At 44.2% G+C, this 12,823-nt stretch overlaps 1 protein-coding gene across 17 annotated transcripts in view; it reads right to left on the reverse strand.

Moving 5' to 3' along the window:
* Positions 1 to 2,093: 2,093 nt before the first annotated feature.
* picalmb (phosphatidylinositol binding clathrin assembly protein b) overlaps positions 2,094 to 12,823 on the reverse strand; it is a 39,740-nt gene continuing 29,010 nt past the window's right edge. For 4 of the 17 annotated variants that reach the window (XM_064303675.1, XM_064303677.1, XM_064303669.1 and 1 more), the window contains 10 exons: positions 12,696 to 12,779; positions 12,265 to 12,345; positions 10,998 to 11,108; positions 9,858 to 9,983; positions 9,493 to 9,523; positions 9,286 to 9,385; positions 6,691 to 6,750; positions 6,222 to 6,320; positions 4,749 to 4,856; positions 2,094 to 3,532 (listed from right to left, as the gene is read on the reverse strand). In XM_064303675.1, coding sequence (XP_064159745.1) covers positions 4,764 to 4,856; positions 6,222 to 6,320; positions 6,691 to 6,750; positions 9,286 to 9,385; positions 9,493 to 9,523; positions 9,858 to 9,983; positions 10,998 to 11,108; positions 12,265 to 12,345; positions 12,696 to 12,779 — 785 coding nt within the window. In that variant the 3' untranslated portion in view covers positions 2,094 to 3,532; positions 4,749 to 4,763. Of the gene's footprint in view, positions 3,533 to 4,748; positions 4,857 to 6,221; positions 6,321 to 6,690; positions 6,751 to 9,285; positions 9,386 to 9,488; positions 9,524 to 9,857; positions 9,984 to 10,997; positions 11,109 to 12,264; positions 12,346 to 12,695; positions 12,780 to 12,823 lie in introns of those variants that run through there. The other 13 variants (XM_064303681.1, XM_064303674.1, XM_064303678.1 and 10 more) reach the window with 9 other exon arrangements.

Here is a 12,823-nt window from a genome sequence, read left to right on the forward strand (position 1 = left end):
TGGTTCATTAACCGAGCTGATTATTGATATATATTGCACATTTTAGGTGCTCCCTTGTGATGCTAAAATGCAACCATCACACATGGCACACTGCATGGCTGTTCATTAAACAGGCATCCTTTTTACCCAGGTCACCCAAATCAGCTAGCGATTTAATAAAAAAAATTTAAATTTATTTATTTATTTTTTTTACCACATTTCCATGATTTTCTAAGCGCCTGAGCAATGGCAACTTCAACACTCCAAGATATGGGTGACGCGTGCTTAATGCTGCATATTAATGTTAAATTTGGGTATGGGCAACATTTAACAAAGCAAATGTCAATCTATTTTTTTATTTTTTTATTCATGCATTGATACATCTCTTCTCAATTAAATAGTAAGTTGATATAGCAAGGCTATAACAAATGATTAATTCACAAAGAAATAAATGCCGCCTGTGAAAAGAATGCAAGAGGAAAAGAAAAAAAATAATATATATATATATATATATATATTATTCCTTTTAATTCTTAGTCAACCTAGTAGTTATACCCTTTGAATAAAGCCAGCGGATTAATTTTCAGTAGAGTCTAGGAGACGGGTGGCTGGGAAGACAAAAAGTAAAATTTATGGAAGTTACACGAGTGGCTATGCTTTGCTGCATGCAGTATTTTATCACAAAAAATTTTTTTTAAAAATATTGAGGCAAGAGAAACCGGGATGTTATCTGGAGAAATGGTTTTTAAATTTATGCTAGAAGTTGGCAAGTGACTCAGCAGTATGTCTGTTAGTACCTCATTCCCCCACTAGGGGGACACAAGAATCAAGAATAACGTGATAAAGATGAGCGTGCTGCCGGTAGAAGACCAAACAAGCAGAGGCTGCAAAGCAATACAAAAATGCACAGCCTTTGCTTAAAATGCACGCACGCGCACACACACACTTTAAAGCCTAGATCAAATCTTGAGAGCATGTGTGACCATCTGGGTTGTCAATCTGAATTTCAGCAAATTGCTATGAATCTCACCCACTGCTTCCAGACAAGATTTGTATTTTTGTTCATTTCCACAGAAATATACATCTCGGTACAAAAATGTTAATTCAAACTAATCACTAAACTTTCCACTGTCTGACTTTATTTCACGAAAAAAAATATATGATGCTAAACTTCACAATATGCATACTTACCAAGCAATGGAATCAATCTCTTTCCATGACAAACACAGGAAGTGGTGACAGCAAGCACTGTAAGGGCGTTTTCATATTAGGTACGATTGCCCCCCATCTCCACTCCACTGCCTTCCTACTTTATCAGCTATGGCCGTGCGGTTCAGAGGATGAGATCGGCGCGTGCTGTGCGCGTACGCAGATTTCGGATGAGACAGGCGGCCATAGCTGATAAAGTAGGAAGGCAGAGGAGAGGGTCGTTCTTGACATTGTCTCCAAAATAGCAATAACAATAGGCACAGTGCGAAGGTCGACTCCATTGTACGGGCTTGGGATCTTGCGATTGGCGCGCTTTTCTACACTGGAGCGACAACATAAACAAATGTTGAGTAGTTGATGACGAACAACATTACTAATGTGAAAGCTGAGAGGGAGGGCAATTGTACTCAGGCACTGTACAAAGCAATCGTACCTAATATGAAAACTCCCTTAATTACATAATTTCAAAATGACTTGCACAAAGAAGCAGGTCATAGAGCTAAGGGCACGAGCCAGGCGTAGGCCTAAAGATTATGCCTCAGTGGGCAGCTCTTGGCAGCTAGTTGAAAATACTGTAAGCATTTGGTTGGTATCAGAGGTATGTTTAACGGTGTCTGACAGCAAGCCCCCCCCCCCCCAAACCCCCCGCCCCCGCCCCCCCCACCCACTCCAGTGTATGCCTCCCCACCCCCATCCAGAGGGGTAGCCCCATCACCTGCTGCTCTGAAAGTGAAGTACGCCAGGCGACCTTGCTGCTGTGGTAGTGGCACCGCTGAGCCAGCAGGGGGCACTCCCCCCTCTGGAACTGGCAGGAAACCCACTGTGCCGTGTGGTGAGCGTTCTCGTGCAGAAAGTCCTCCAGACAAACCCCACCCCCCCCCAAAAAAAGAAAAGAGGAAACCGACTCTGTGGATGCTGCACTTTATTTGAAAACCGATCAATTTTTGCTTACATTTTTTAAATATATAAACAAAAATGGAAACTGCCTGCAACAATGCAGCAAAAGAATAAGGAAAAGCCAAATCAAAACGATGAGAACTGCCTTCACCATTCCGCCTCAGCTGACACGGGCCGGCTGTATTTACACATAGCACCGATCAACAGTGCCCCCCCTCTCCCCCCTCCCCCCCCGCCCCACACAGACCCCGCCCTCCCGTGCTGCTAATTCACAAAGACACTAGTGACCCCCTGATCTACACCCACACACCCCGCCCACTGGAAAATAAACGTTTAAAATAAATAAACAAAAACAAACAGACCTCTCCTCCTCCAATTAGGTGGAGAGATCGCGGGAAAGACGCTTCGGAGAACAATGGGCGGTCCCCCCCCCCCGCACGATCGGATCGGAAAAGGCAGCCGCGTCGTTTCCGTAAACGTAAAAATGACGCCGTCGCGAGCGCAAAGTCACGTGCGTCCGTCCCAACGAAACGCTTCCGGATCACAGACGTGGTGTTCTGCTACTGGGGTTAATGCTCCCTTGCAAAAAAAAAAAAAGAAACATAAAATAAAAGCCCTAGGCACAGAGTCCACTATGTGGGTTAATAAACTGGATACTGCCCGTTTTCCCTTACAGATGCAGGGCCGCCAGGTTCTGAGCTAAAAGTAATTGCACATGACGACTGGTTCAGAGAATATTTAGTGCTCTATCGATCAGTTTACAGGTGGTTTTATTTATTTATTTTTTATTATTTTTTTAATATTTACTTTTAAAATTCAGTAATTCTTAATTTACAATCCCATATCCATCACGCACAGGTGTTCAAAAGCATTTTTAACCCTGTCTTGAATCATCATAAATAAATACAAACAATACACGAGGAATGTCTACTGCAAACATAACACATGGTTAAAAAATGGCAAATAAAAACGGTTATAAACCTGTGGTTAGCATTGCTAGTGGGCGATAAAACGTATGACCGGTGATCAAATCAAGAGTCGACCGCTTTCCTCTCTCAAAACGCCACCACCTGACACCTAAGCAACCATCATGCTGTCAAAATCAGCTACAACGTTTTCGCTATCCGGTACAGTTAGCCAAGTCTCTCGGACCCCATTGTCTAGCTTTACACACGTAAAATGGGATAAGGGCTCCCTCTAGTGGTCATAACAGTAGTTCACGCCATTAACCTGTTTTAACAAATTACAAAAACAGATGCTGAGAGCAACCACGCCCTCTCCTCGCCTCGGGTTCCTTCGAGTGTCCTCATTTGTGTTGACATCCTTGCTGGGAGAGCGAATCAGCAAAGTGGATCTTGCTTAAAGGAGAAGGTTTTTATTTTTGCTGATCGGGAACGTGGGTCCACTGGAAGCAGGCAGGGGGCCCTTCAGATTACATGAACTGCATCTGGAGCAAAAAAAAAAAAAAAAAAAACGCACAAGCAGAACAACAAAAAATTAGCCAATCGTAAACTGGAACCATTGGAACAGGAACATCGATTTAGCATTTTTACTTTTGCTGGGAAAAAGTTGTTTTAAGCACACACAAAAAAAGATTTTATTCAGCGCAGAACAAAGGAACGCAACTTCGGCAAGCTTCTCCGGATAAAGAATTTCAAAATGGCTCATTCCTTCGTGAATTAGCGCCACATTGGTGGGGGAACATGGAGCTCAAATCTGCCCCACAAAGCAGCGATGGACGGTTGCCAAGACGCACAACTCTGCTATCAGTAATTACATCACAATGGCTCCCTTTGTTCTGCTGACAGAGCAAAAAAAAGGCAAGACGACATGGTGTTCGCATTGTAATGCCAAGCGCACGATCGATAAAGCACATTCAAAGATAACGACGGAACAACAAAGAAAGCTTGTCCCGGTTTGCAGGAAGATGTGCGTCTCTTGTTATTGGTGAGGTCATACCCGTATCTGCCACGGGTACGAACATCACCGTCTTCAAAATTAATTCTAAATGAAACCAGTTTCTAATTTTACAAAAACACAAAAGTGGATACTGCTATGCAAGTATGCAAGTATCCATTTAAATCTATTTGACCTGGAAAATGAAATTCCCTATTTAAAATTTATTGGCTGATAATTCAGCAGACAAGCATTAAGTTGTCAAATTTTCAAAAATGGCAAAATGTGAAATGAACATGGCTGACTAGATGGAGGATGGACAGTTAAATCACACCAGGACACAGGTTTGAAGTTTGATGGCAGTGAACACCAGCAGTCTCTCAGGAGACCGAGGCAGCTTAAGCAAAATCGTGTGACCCTGAATATGATGTTCTCTGGTATACTACAATGATCTGCACCAAAGTGAAGAGAACAAGGAGGAAGGGAAGGAGGAGGAGGAGGAGGAGGAAGAAGATGGGGTTCTGAACATGAATACAGCAGCCAGAGCTGACAGAGCCTCTCAAAGAACATGAGAAAGACAGAGTGCACCAGCATGCATAGCTATGACAGTCACAGAAAATCCCTGTGTGCATGTGCATGTACAGACACAGGCAGGCACGCACGCACGCACACACACACGTGTACATATGCACACACAAATGCGCGCATGCCCACACCTATGCAGCCGTGCATGCTAGCATCCGCGTGCTTGTGAGCGTGTGCAGTACCTAATGACTGACGCTCTACAAGAAATCCTTGAGAGAGAGCTGAGCAAAGGGGTCCTGACCCGGAGCTCTGAGGGGGCTCTGACTGGAGGGGCTAGAGGCTGCCGAGGGCTGGGACACACACAGGGAGAGAAGCAGAGAAGTGAGGACCGCCCACATACGCACGCACGCATTCACACACACACATATGCACACGCACACGCACGCACACGCACACACACACACAATCACACACACACACACATCACATGCACACGCACACTCACAGTGAGGACCGGCCACAGACACACTCACACACAGAGAGGACCGGCCACATACACACACATGCACGCACACACACACATACACACGCACACTCACAGTGAGGACCGGCCACAGACACACTCACACAGAGGAGGGTGAGTAGGGGAAGAGAGGGAAAAGCCATGGTTTAGAGGCTGAGACTGAGCTCAGGGAGGAGAAAGCATCTCACAGGTACCAGCAGCGATACGCTACACAATTAAATAAAACATGCTTCACAATGCAGCACTCAGGTAAAACAGGATAAATACTCTAAGCACAGGGGAGTACTCAAGACATACTCTATAAACACAGAGCAGTAAACAGGATATATACTCTATCAAAAGACAAGTAATAGGATATACACTAAAAAAAAAACACAGAAGTAATAGCATATATATCCTAAAACACACATTAACCTATATCCTGTTACTCTAAAAATGCAAAGGAGTAACAGAATATAGACTGTAAACATAGATGAGTAACAGGATATATACTGTAAACACAGATGAGTAACAGGATATATACTGTAAACATAGATGAGTAACAGGATATATACTGTAAACATAGATGAATCACAGGATATATACTGTAAACACAGAAGAGTAACAGGATATATACTGTAAACACAGAAGAACTCCAGTAACAGCTCAGTTTATATCTATGCAAACAGCTCAGTTTCTGAACAAAAACCTCCAACCAAAAACAGTGGAAACAAACCCTGGTATATTTTGATTTAATGTACTCTAGCTGCTTGCATCTCAGCCATCCCAAATGCAAGGAAAATACAGCGCACGGCTTCATTAACAGGTGTTTTTAAGTAGGTAGCGCAAAAAGCTAATGTGGTAGCAGTTCATCTTAAGTTAAGTATCGTTTGAAACGATTTCATATTTTACACATTCGCACATTTCCCAAACCTAAAGTTTACATTTACATTCTTTAATGAGACAAGAAGGGAACACAGCAGTTATGATACAGTTAAAACGGATACAACTTTGGAATTATTTGCCAGTGGATTATTCAAATAACTGGGAGAGACTATTTGTTCAAGTAGATAATTGGTCCAGATAATTGGCTAATTAAAAAACACAAATGACAACAGGGATTGTGTGTAGCTCAACTCTCACCACAGCCCACCCACGCACACGCACACAGACACACAGACACACACACACACACACGTACACACACACACACCTGTGCTCCAGAGACTGAGCTGAAGGGGTTGGGAGCTCTCATGACGGGCTGTGTGTAAACCATGGTGGGCTGTGTCATCATAGAGCCCATCTGTGGAGCCTGCAACAGTTACACACACACACACACACACACACACGGTAAGCTCGTTAAACAGGCCACAGGTCAACACTAACAAAAGAAGACTGCAAAACTCTTCAGTGACTGTAACCAAAGCATACTTCTTGTATCGCATATGTTTACGTGGAAAACTTTGTAATGGAAGTTACTAAATTCGGCTGAACACGGTTAAGCAACCTCCCAGGCCACGCAGTGTGTTAAAACAACCAACACAAAAATACACTGCCATGTTATTACCTATAATAATATATAGACTCCTTCATTTTTTATTAAATGCAGTATTTACAGTCTAGTGGCCAAAAGCCATGCAAACGAGACTCCGCCTTGAATAGCTGTTAACAAAATCACTCACCATGGCGTATCCCATCATCCCCGTGGGCGTGGTGGCGGGGAAGGCCATGACAGAGGGGGCCTGAGAGGGAACAAAAATGTGACGAATGAGGAATTTAATTTCACAACAAAACACAGTGGATGCATGACACATTATTCAGTATCTATAAAACCCATGGCTCTGTGTTTCCTTTGAACTCTTCAAATGCAGATACTCTTAAAGGAGACTTTCAGCCACATTCAGTTTAAATGTTGTACTTTGTCCTTATTGTAGTATGAAGGCAAAGGTAAAAATGTCCACCCCCCCCCCAGTATAATAGTTTTTATAATATGCATTTTGCTCTTATGTTCCTGTTCAGATTACTGAAACTACAATCCTACAATGCATTCCTTTCTCTCCCGCCCAAAACAATGCATTGCAGTGGGAATAAAAAAGGTAAAGTGTGAATACTTTTAAATTTATTTGCTTAAACTTTATTTAACCAGGTGAGTCTCATTATTTATTTAACCAGGTGAGTCTCGAAGGTAAAATCGCCTTTGCAAGAGAGACCTGGCAAGTTCGGCAGCAGTGCCGGTTACTCAGAGAATAACTGTTTACACAAAAACACGATGTGTTAGTAAAGTCAGAGTAAATATTAGAATATAAAATGGAAAGTTGGAAGGCGTGGGAAAAAATCTCAGAAACAATTGTATTCTTCCATAAAATTACTGTTCATAATAGGCTGATTTTCAGAGTTTTTGAGTTTTCCTTTCTCCATCATAATCCGTGGTACTGTAGGAGATGGAGATGTTAAGGACTTTGGACTGAATCAGCTGTATCAGCTGTAAAATAGATTTGTAAACAAAGGTAAAACCAATGCTTTCACTTTTGGGTATATGCTGAGGTCCAATTTACCAGAAAATAATTTGCAGGGATCGGCAAGTAGCCTTGCATTCGTAATGAACCTTAATGCTCCGTGATAAACGGTGTACATTAAGTGCAGATGTTGATGTCTGCACATAGATAATGTCACAGCAGTCTAAAAGAACTGAAGGAAGTGTAGCTTGATCCAGCTTCTAGCGGGATGTGAAAAACAATGCACATTTCTTTTCCTGTTGAGGCAGACATTCATTTTGGGAAATGACAGAAGTCTCCTGTGAGGGGAAGACTCAGTAGGACCACTGGACGAAACCTGATCCGGCACTTCAAACGCCTTTTAGTTTCTATAATATTAAGGTCTGCTTAGTTACACTAAAGCCTTAAGGTGTGCTACACTAAGGGTTTTAGTGTCTCCGAGACCTCATTGGCTCTCGGAGACACTAAAACCCTTTGATTGATGCAAATTGGACCAATAATTATTAAGATAAGGACAAAGCGACTCCGCTACCTGTGTTTGGAATAACATATCTCACGGTGCTACGAACACTGCAAACTTCGTTAAGTACAAAAAATGTTTCTTGGGCAGGCCGCCCAAATGAAGTCAATAACACTGAATGATGTATACAAAATACATCAGCATACAGAACAGACACTACTCACGGACAGACTGTTTACCTCTGTTTAAGTTAACACGTTGGATGTTAAATACTTGAAGAGTTGCATTTATGGTGAGAAAGGATTCTCAACTGAATACTCAATATCAGGAAGCATCTTGTTTATAGTGACTGGCAGTCCACGTGTTCATAAGAAAACTTTTTTCCCCCCATAAAGATATAAATGTATTCAATACAACGCCACTTATTTGTAAACATTTGGTATATTTCATACAGCCAGTAAGTATTTATGACATTAATATTCACACTAAGAATTGTGGGAAAATCAACGGGGTAAAACATCAACACATGGCATTTTGCCAAATGGCTACAACAGTGCAACCCTAATGGAGTTCAGGTTGGCGATATTCTCATTGTATCGCATCGCTAAGTGCAAGTGAGCAGTTGGTGTGAAAAATCATGCTTGCTGGATTTTCACACACAGATGCAAATGTGGACATAGACAGACAAGCCATTCTGTCTATAGAAGGTAGCTCAATTACACAGCCTGACAGACACCAGATTAGAATATTTTACCATGATATTCAACACTCTGGTGTAAAATGATGGTGAATAAACAACCCATTGAATGACCCCAGTATCAGGAGTTAAAACTATCTTGCCTTAATAGTGCATGTTTAAAAAGCGGTGTATTATCCAATGTAAAAGTATCGGAAGCACTTTGTATTACACAATGTAAATGGAAGCACTGCAGTGTATTGATTTGCATCCAATTATGGAAAACAGTATCCAGAGTCTCATTTAGTCAGGTTCTTATGCCGAGGGCAGTTTTATCCAAAGAAAACAATCGCACACAACTATGACAGATTAAAAAACGGATAAATACGTATAAATTGTATTCTAGTCTGCAAATACAAGACAGCCCTGTGGTACAAATCCATAGTTACGCGTAAGTATAATAAATGCAATTTTCTAAAGGTAAATTTAATAAATCCTCCCAACCTTTATCATAATAATGGGGCGAGATTAAAGGTGAATTATTCATTGGCAGACTGTGCATGTTTTTGGGGTCAATATTTAATCCTAATTATTATTATTAGAAGAAAAATAAACAAAAGAAAAAAAAAAAACTCCAGAAACTCACCATGGTGGCAGGGTTCCAGGTTGTAGTCGGGCCAACCTTGGGTTGCCAGTTATTCCCTCCTGTTAACCTCTTCTCTCCAGGCTGAGTCCAATGGATGTCACTGTCCATTAAAAATGAGTGGCAGAGATGTTTAGACTGGTGCCTACGGCACACCTACCAGTATGACTGTGCTGCACATTCTTATCATGCACTCATTAATGCTCTTACTTTTTCGTTGTGCCGTTTCCAATTCCCAGACCTGAAAGGAAAAGTGACAAGAGAAATTACACCAAAACCCCTAGGAAGTCACCCAACTTGCATTGAGAAAGCATTTAATCAACTACTATCTCAAAGCTCTCATCTGTCTGTTGCAACTTCCATAAGAACAAGCCATTGAGCTCATCCAGGTGTTACATCTGCCTGCTGCTCAGCGAGCATCCAGCACAGCCTAAAGCCAGGCCTGGAACACCACACAGGCCTCCGCTTCTACCGCCTGACCAGGCCAGCCGCTCCGTTAGCTGCATTAACCACGCAAAGCGGCGGCCGGGTTAAACAGTAGATCCCCCCCCCCCAGGGGGAAGCAGCGTACGTACTGCCCACGAGGTTGGCCAGGGAAGAGTCCAGGTCGTCCGACACCAACTTCCCCGGGTGCTGAGCGCCGGGGGCCACGCCCTGGCCGAGGGACGTCACTGTGGGTTTCATGATCCCCCCTAAAACGTCTTAAAGGAAGGGAACGGGGGGGGGCAGAGGGGGTGGAGAGAAAGAAACGGGGGGGGGGGGGTAAAGAGGAGAAGAGCCGAGAGGAGAGGAAGGAAAATGGCATTTAATGGGGCGGTACGGGGGGGCCAGCAGGCTGTATGGAAACGGAGACCGTGGGCACGGCCTGTTTTTCGAAGGACGCGTGAAGTGTCCACTCACCCGGTCATGCACGCCATGCAAAGCCAATGGCCAAAGAGCGTTTACGGCGCGATGTGAGGAAAAGGAGAACAAACACGTTAACGGGAGGCGATGAGCAATGGGTCATACAGCAGCAACCAATCTTCCAGCGATCTATACAACAATTACACACTGAATTACTGCATTCAGACAGCCATGGAGAGCTACTTCTGCACATGTCAGTGAATCGATTGCAATGTACTTTTCTGAATGACCACACACACTCAGATTACGTCTGCAAACTTGACTTTAGTTGTGCAAAAAAAAGTACTATGTCTAAGGTGATAACCAACCCTGTTCCTGGAGATCAAACGTCCTGTAGGTTTTTACTCCAACCCAAACAAAGCACACCTCATTCAATAGATACAGCGCTATGTTTGTTCGCTGCTGAGATTCATTAAAACATACTAAGCTGGAAGATCATGTAGAAGACAACTGTGATGCTACATGAAGAACACAAACACATCTTTCTTTACAAATCAGTGCAGTTTGTGTGGAAGGCCATTGAACAGTGAGTGCAAGTATGGTACTGAGAAGCCTGTTCAGACTCCATTATACACAGTACACCATCCTGTGGCCTTTCACAGAAGGTTCGGTTGAAGTCAAATGGAGCACAAGCATGGACGCTGGTCTGGAGGCAAATCCCCAAACATGCGTCTCAGCCTCAGTTAGTCCTTCACCTCCCACATTAATGAAAGTTTTGGCTTGCTGCTGGAGGGAAGGATTTGCCCTCAGACCAGACCGTGAAAGCAGTGGTTGCTCGGCGACGGCGCGAGGCGGGCGAGGGCGCTCCTCACCGGCCGAGTCCGCGGCGTTGGCGGAGGCCGACTGAACGCCGAACACCGACTCGAAGTCGACGTTGAGGCCCGCTGAGGTCTGTGGTTGAGGGGCTTGGGACGAAGTGAACCCTGCGGGAGAAGACCAACAGGGGGCGGGGTTTAGATTTGGGGGGGGGTTGGGGCAGGACCACTGGCAGGTAGCTGGTTTTAGTAAGGGCTTGCTGTAAGTCCCTTCACCTTCTGAGAACGTCTGCTAAGGCGCTGCCTTCGAAAGCATGGCAGTGCGCAAGGCAAAAAAAAAAAGTTTATTCAGTACAGGACAGATGCACCCCGACACCCAAGGGAATGTTTTCAGAATATCCCACCATCACCACCAATAAACTCGGAGGTTCCCAAAACAATGCAATCATAAAACACCAAAATAAGCATATGCACCCAAACAAACATCCCACTATTTATGTACTGTGTGACCTTGAACAAAATAAATAAATAAAAGTATGGGTTCAAAATGAGCTTGCAGTCAGTGAAACTGAATTGTACACTTTTCAAAACATCATAAACCAAAGAGCTTTTCGAATTCACTACATGGGCAAAAATAAAAAGTTAACTTTTCCAAGGCCACATGGTGGATCTAAGCAAAGGCCTTAGATTCAGACTTCTCAAAGTACATAACAAGTGGTGCTACAGCAACTACAACAACACAGCACAGGCAAGCAGGTCCCCATTTCCTGAGAATGCTACAGGTCCCCGATTCCCTGTGAATGCTGCAGGTCCCCCATTCTCTGTGAATGCTACACGTCCCCATTCCCTGCGAATGCTGCATCCCACCCAGTGACATCCACCTGCACTGCAGTAGCTGTGATAGGGAGAGCGAGGTTTCAAAAACCATAACATCAGTGGAGTGACCGTGTGTCACCGGCGCATTGCTGATCTGAACCAGTAACACATCCATGGCCATTCCAGGGCTCTGTATTGCTTCCATTTTAGCACCAGTTGTTCCTGAAAACTACTGTGCTAACTGGAAAAATCATTTAGGGGCACATCTACCAATTGGGATGCAGTCATGTGCTCCTTGTATAAAGATGTTATGGTAGAGTCCCGCCTCCACACAGTGGAGCGGTCTAATTGGCCGGGACGAGCAGCTCCACTACGCCTCGCTCTCCCCTCAGGAGCCGTTCCCGCCCGCGTCTCTAGGGGCACCGGCGACAAGGGTTAGGAAGCATGGGCGCCGCGCCACGGGGGGCGCGGACCGGCTGAAGGGCGCGGCCGAACCCGAGGCACCTACCTCCAAATAGGCCAGCTACAGCGGAGGGCTCGGGGTGGAAGAGAGGGGCGTTAGGGTAAGACGCCGGGCCGCAGAAGGAGTCTGACAGGCCGAGGCGGGGGGGGGAGGGGGGGGGAGGGAGAGAAAAGGGGGTTTCAGTGTGATGCAAGAAGGAAATACAAAAAAAAAATCAGTTCAGAATAAGACAGCACCAATACAAAGCTTTGGTCTAAGGGAGTGAGTGGATTATAAGGGACAGAATTACAAGGGGATTAAATGTGAGTAAACAAAAAGGAACTAGAAGGAAAATTAAGAGCCAAAGAGTGCTGGGAGGGGGGGGTGGGGTAGGGGGGGAGGAGGAGGAATGCTTTCCAGAAGAGCACTTAACACTGGATCCCTATGTTTCCTGGCTCTACAGAAAACATAGGCTGGATGGATCATCATCGTAGTACCTGAGACAAACTGCTCTATCCGAACTCTCTGTTCATAATTGGTTGCAACGGAAGAGCTTGAATCAATAAAGGGATTGTAATGATCTAGAGAATCAAAAATATTGACATGAATGAGCAACTCATATCTA

This window comes from Anguilla rostrata, chromosome 12 (genome assembly GCF_018555375.3).
Source record: "Anguilla rostrata isolate EN2019 chromosome 12, ASM1855537v3, whole genome shotgun sequence".
Lineage (NCBI taxonomy): Eukaryota > Metazoa > Chordata > Actinopteri > Anguilliformes > Anguillidae > Anguilla > Anguilla rostrata.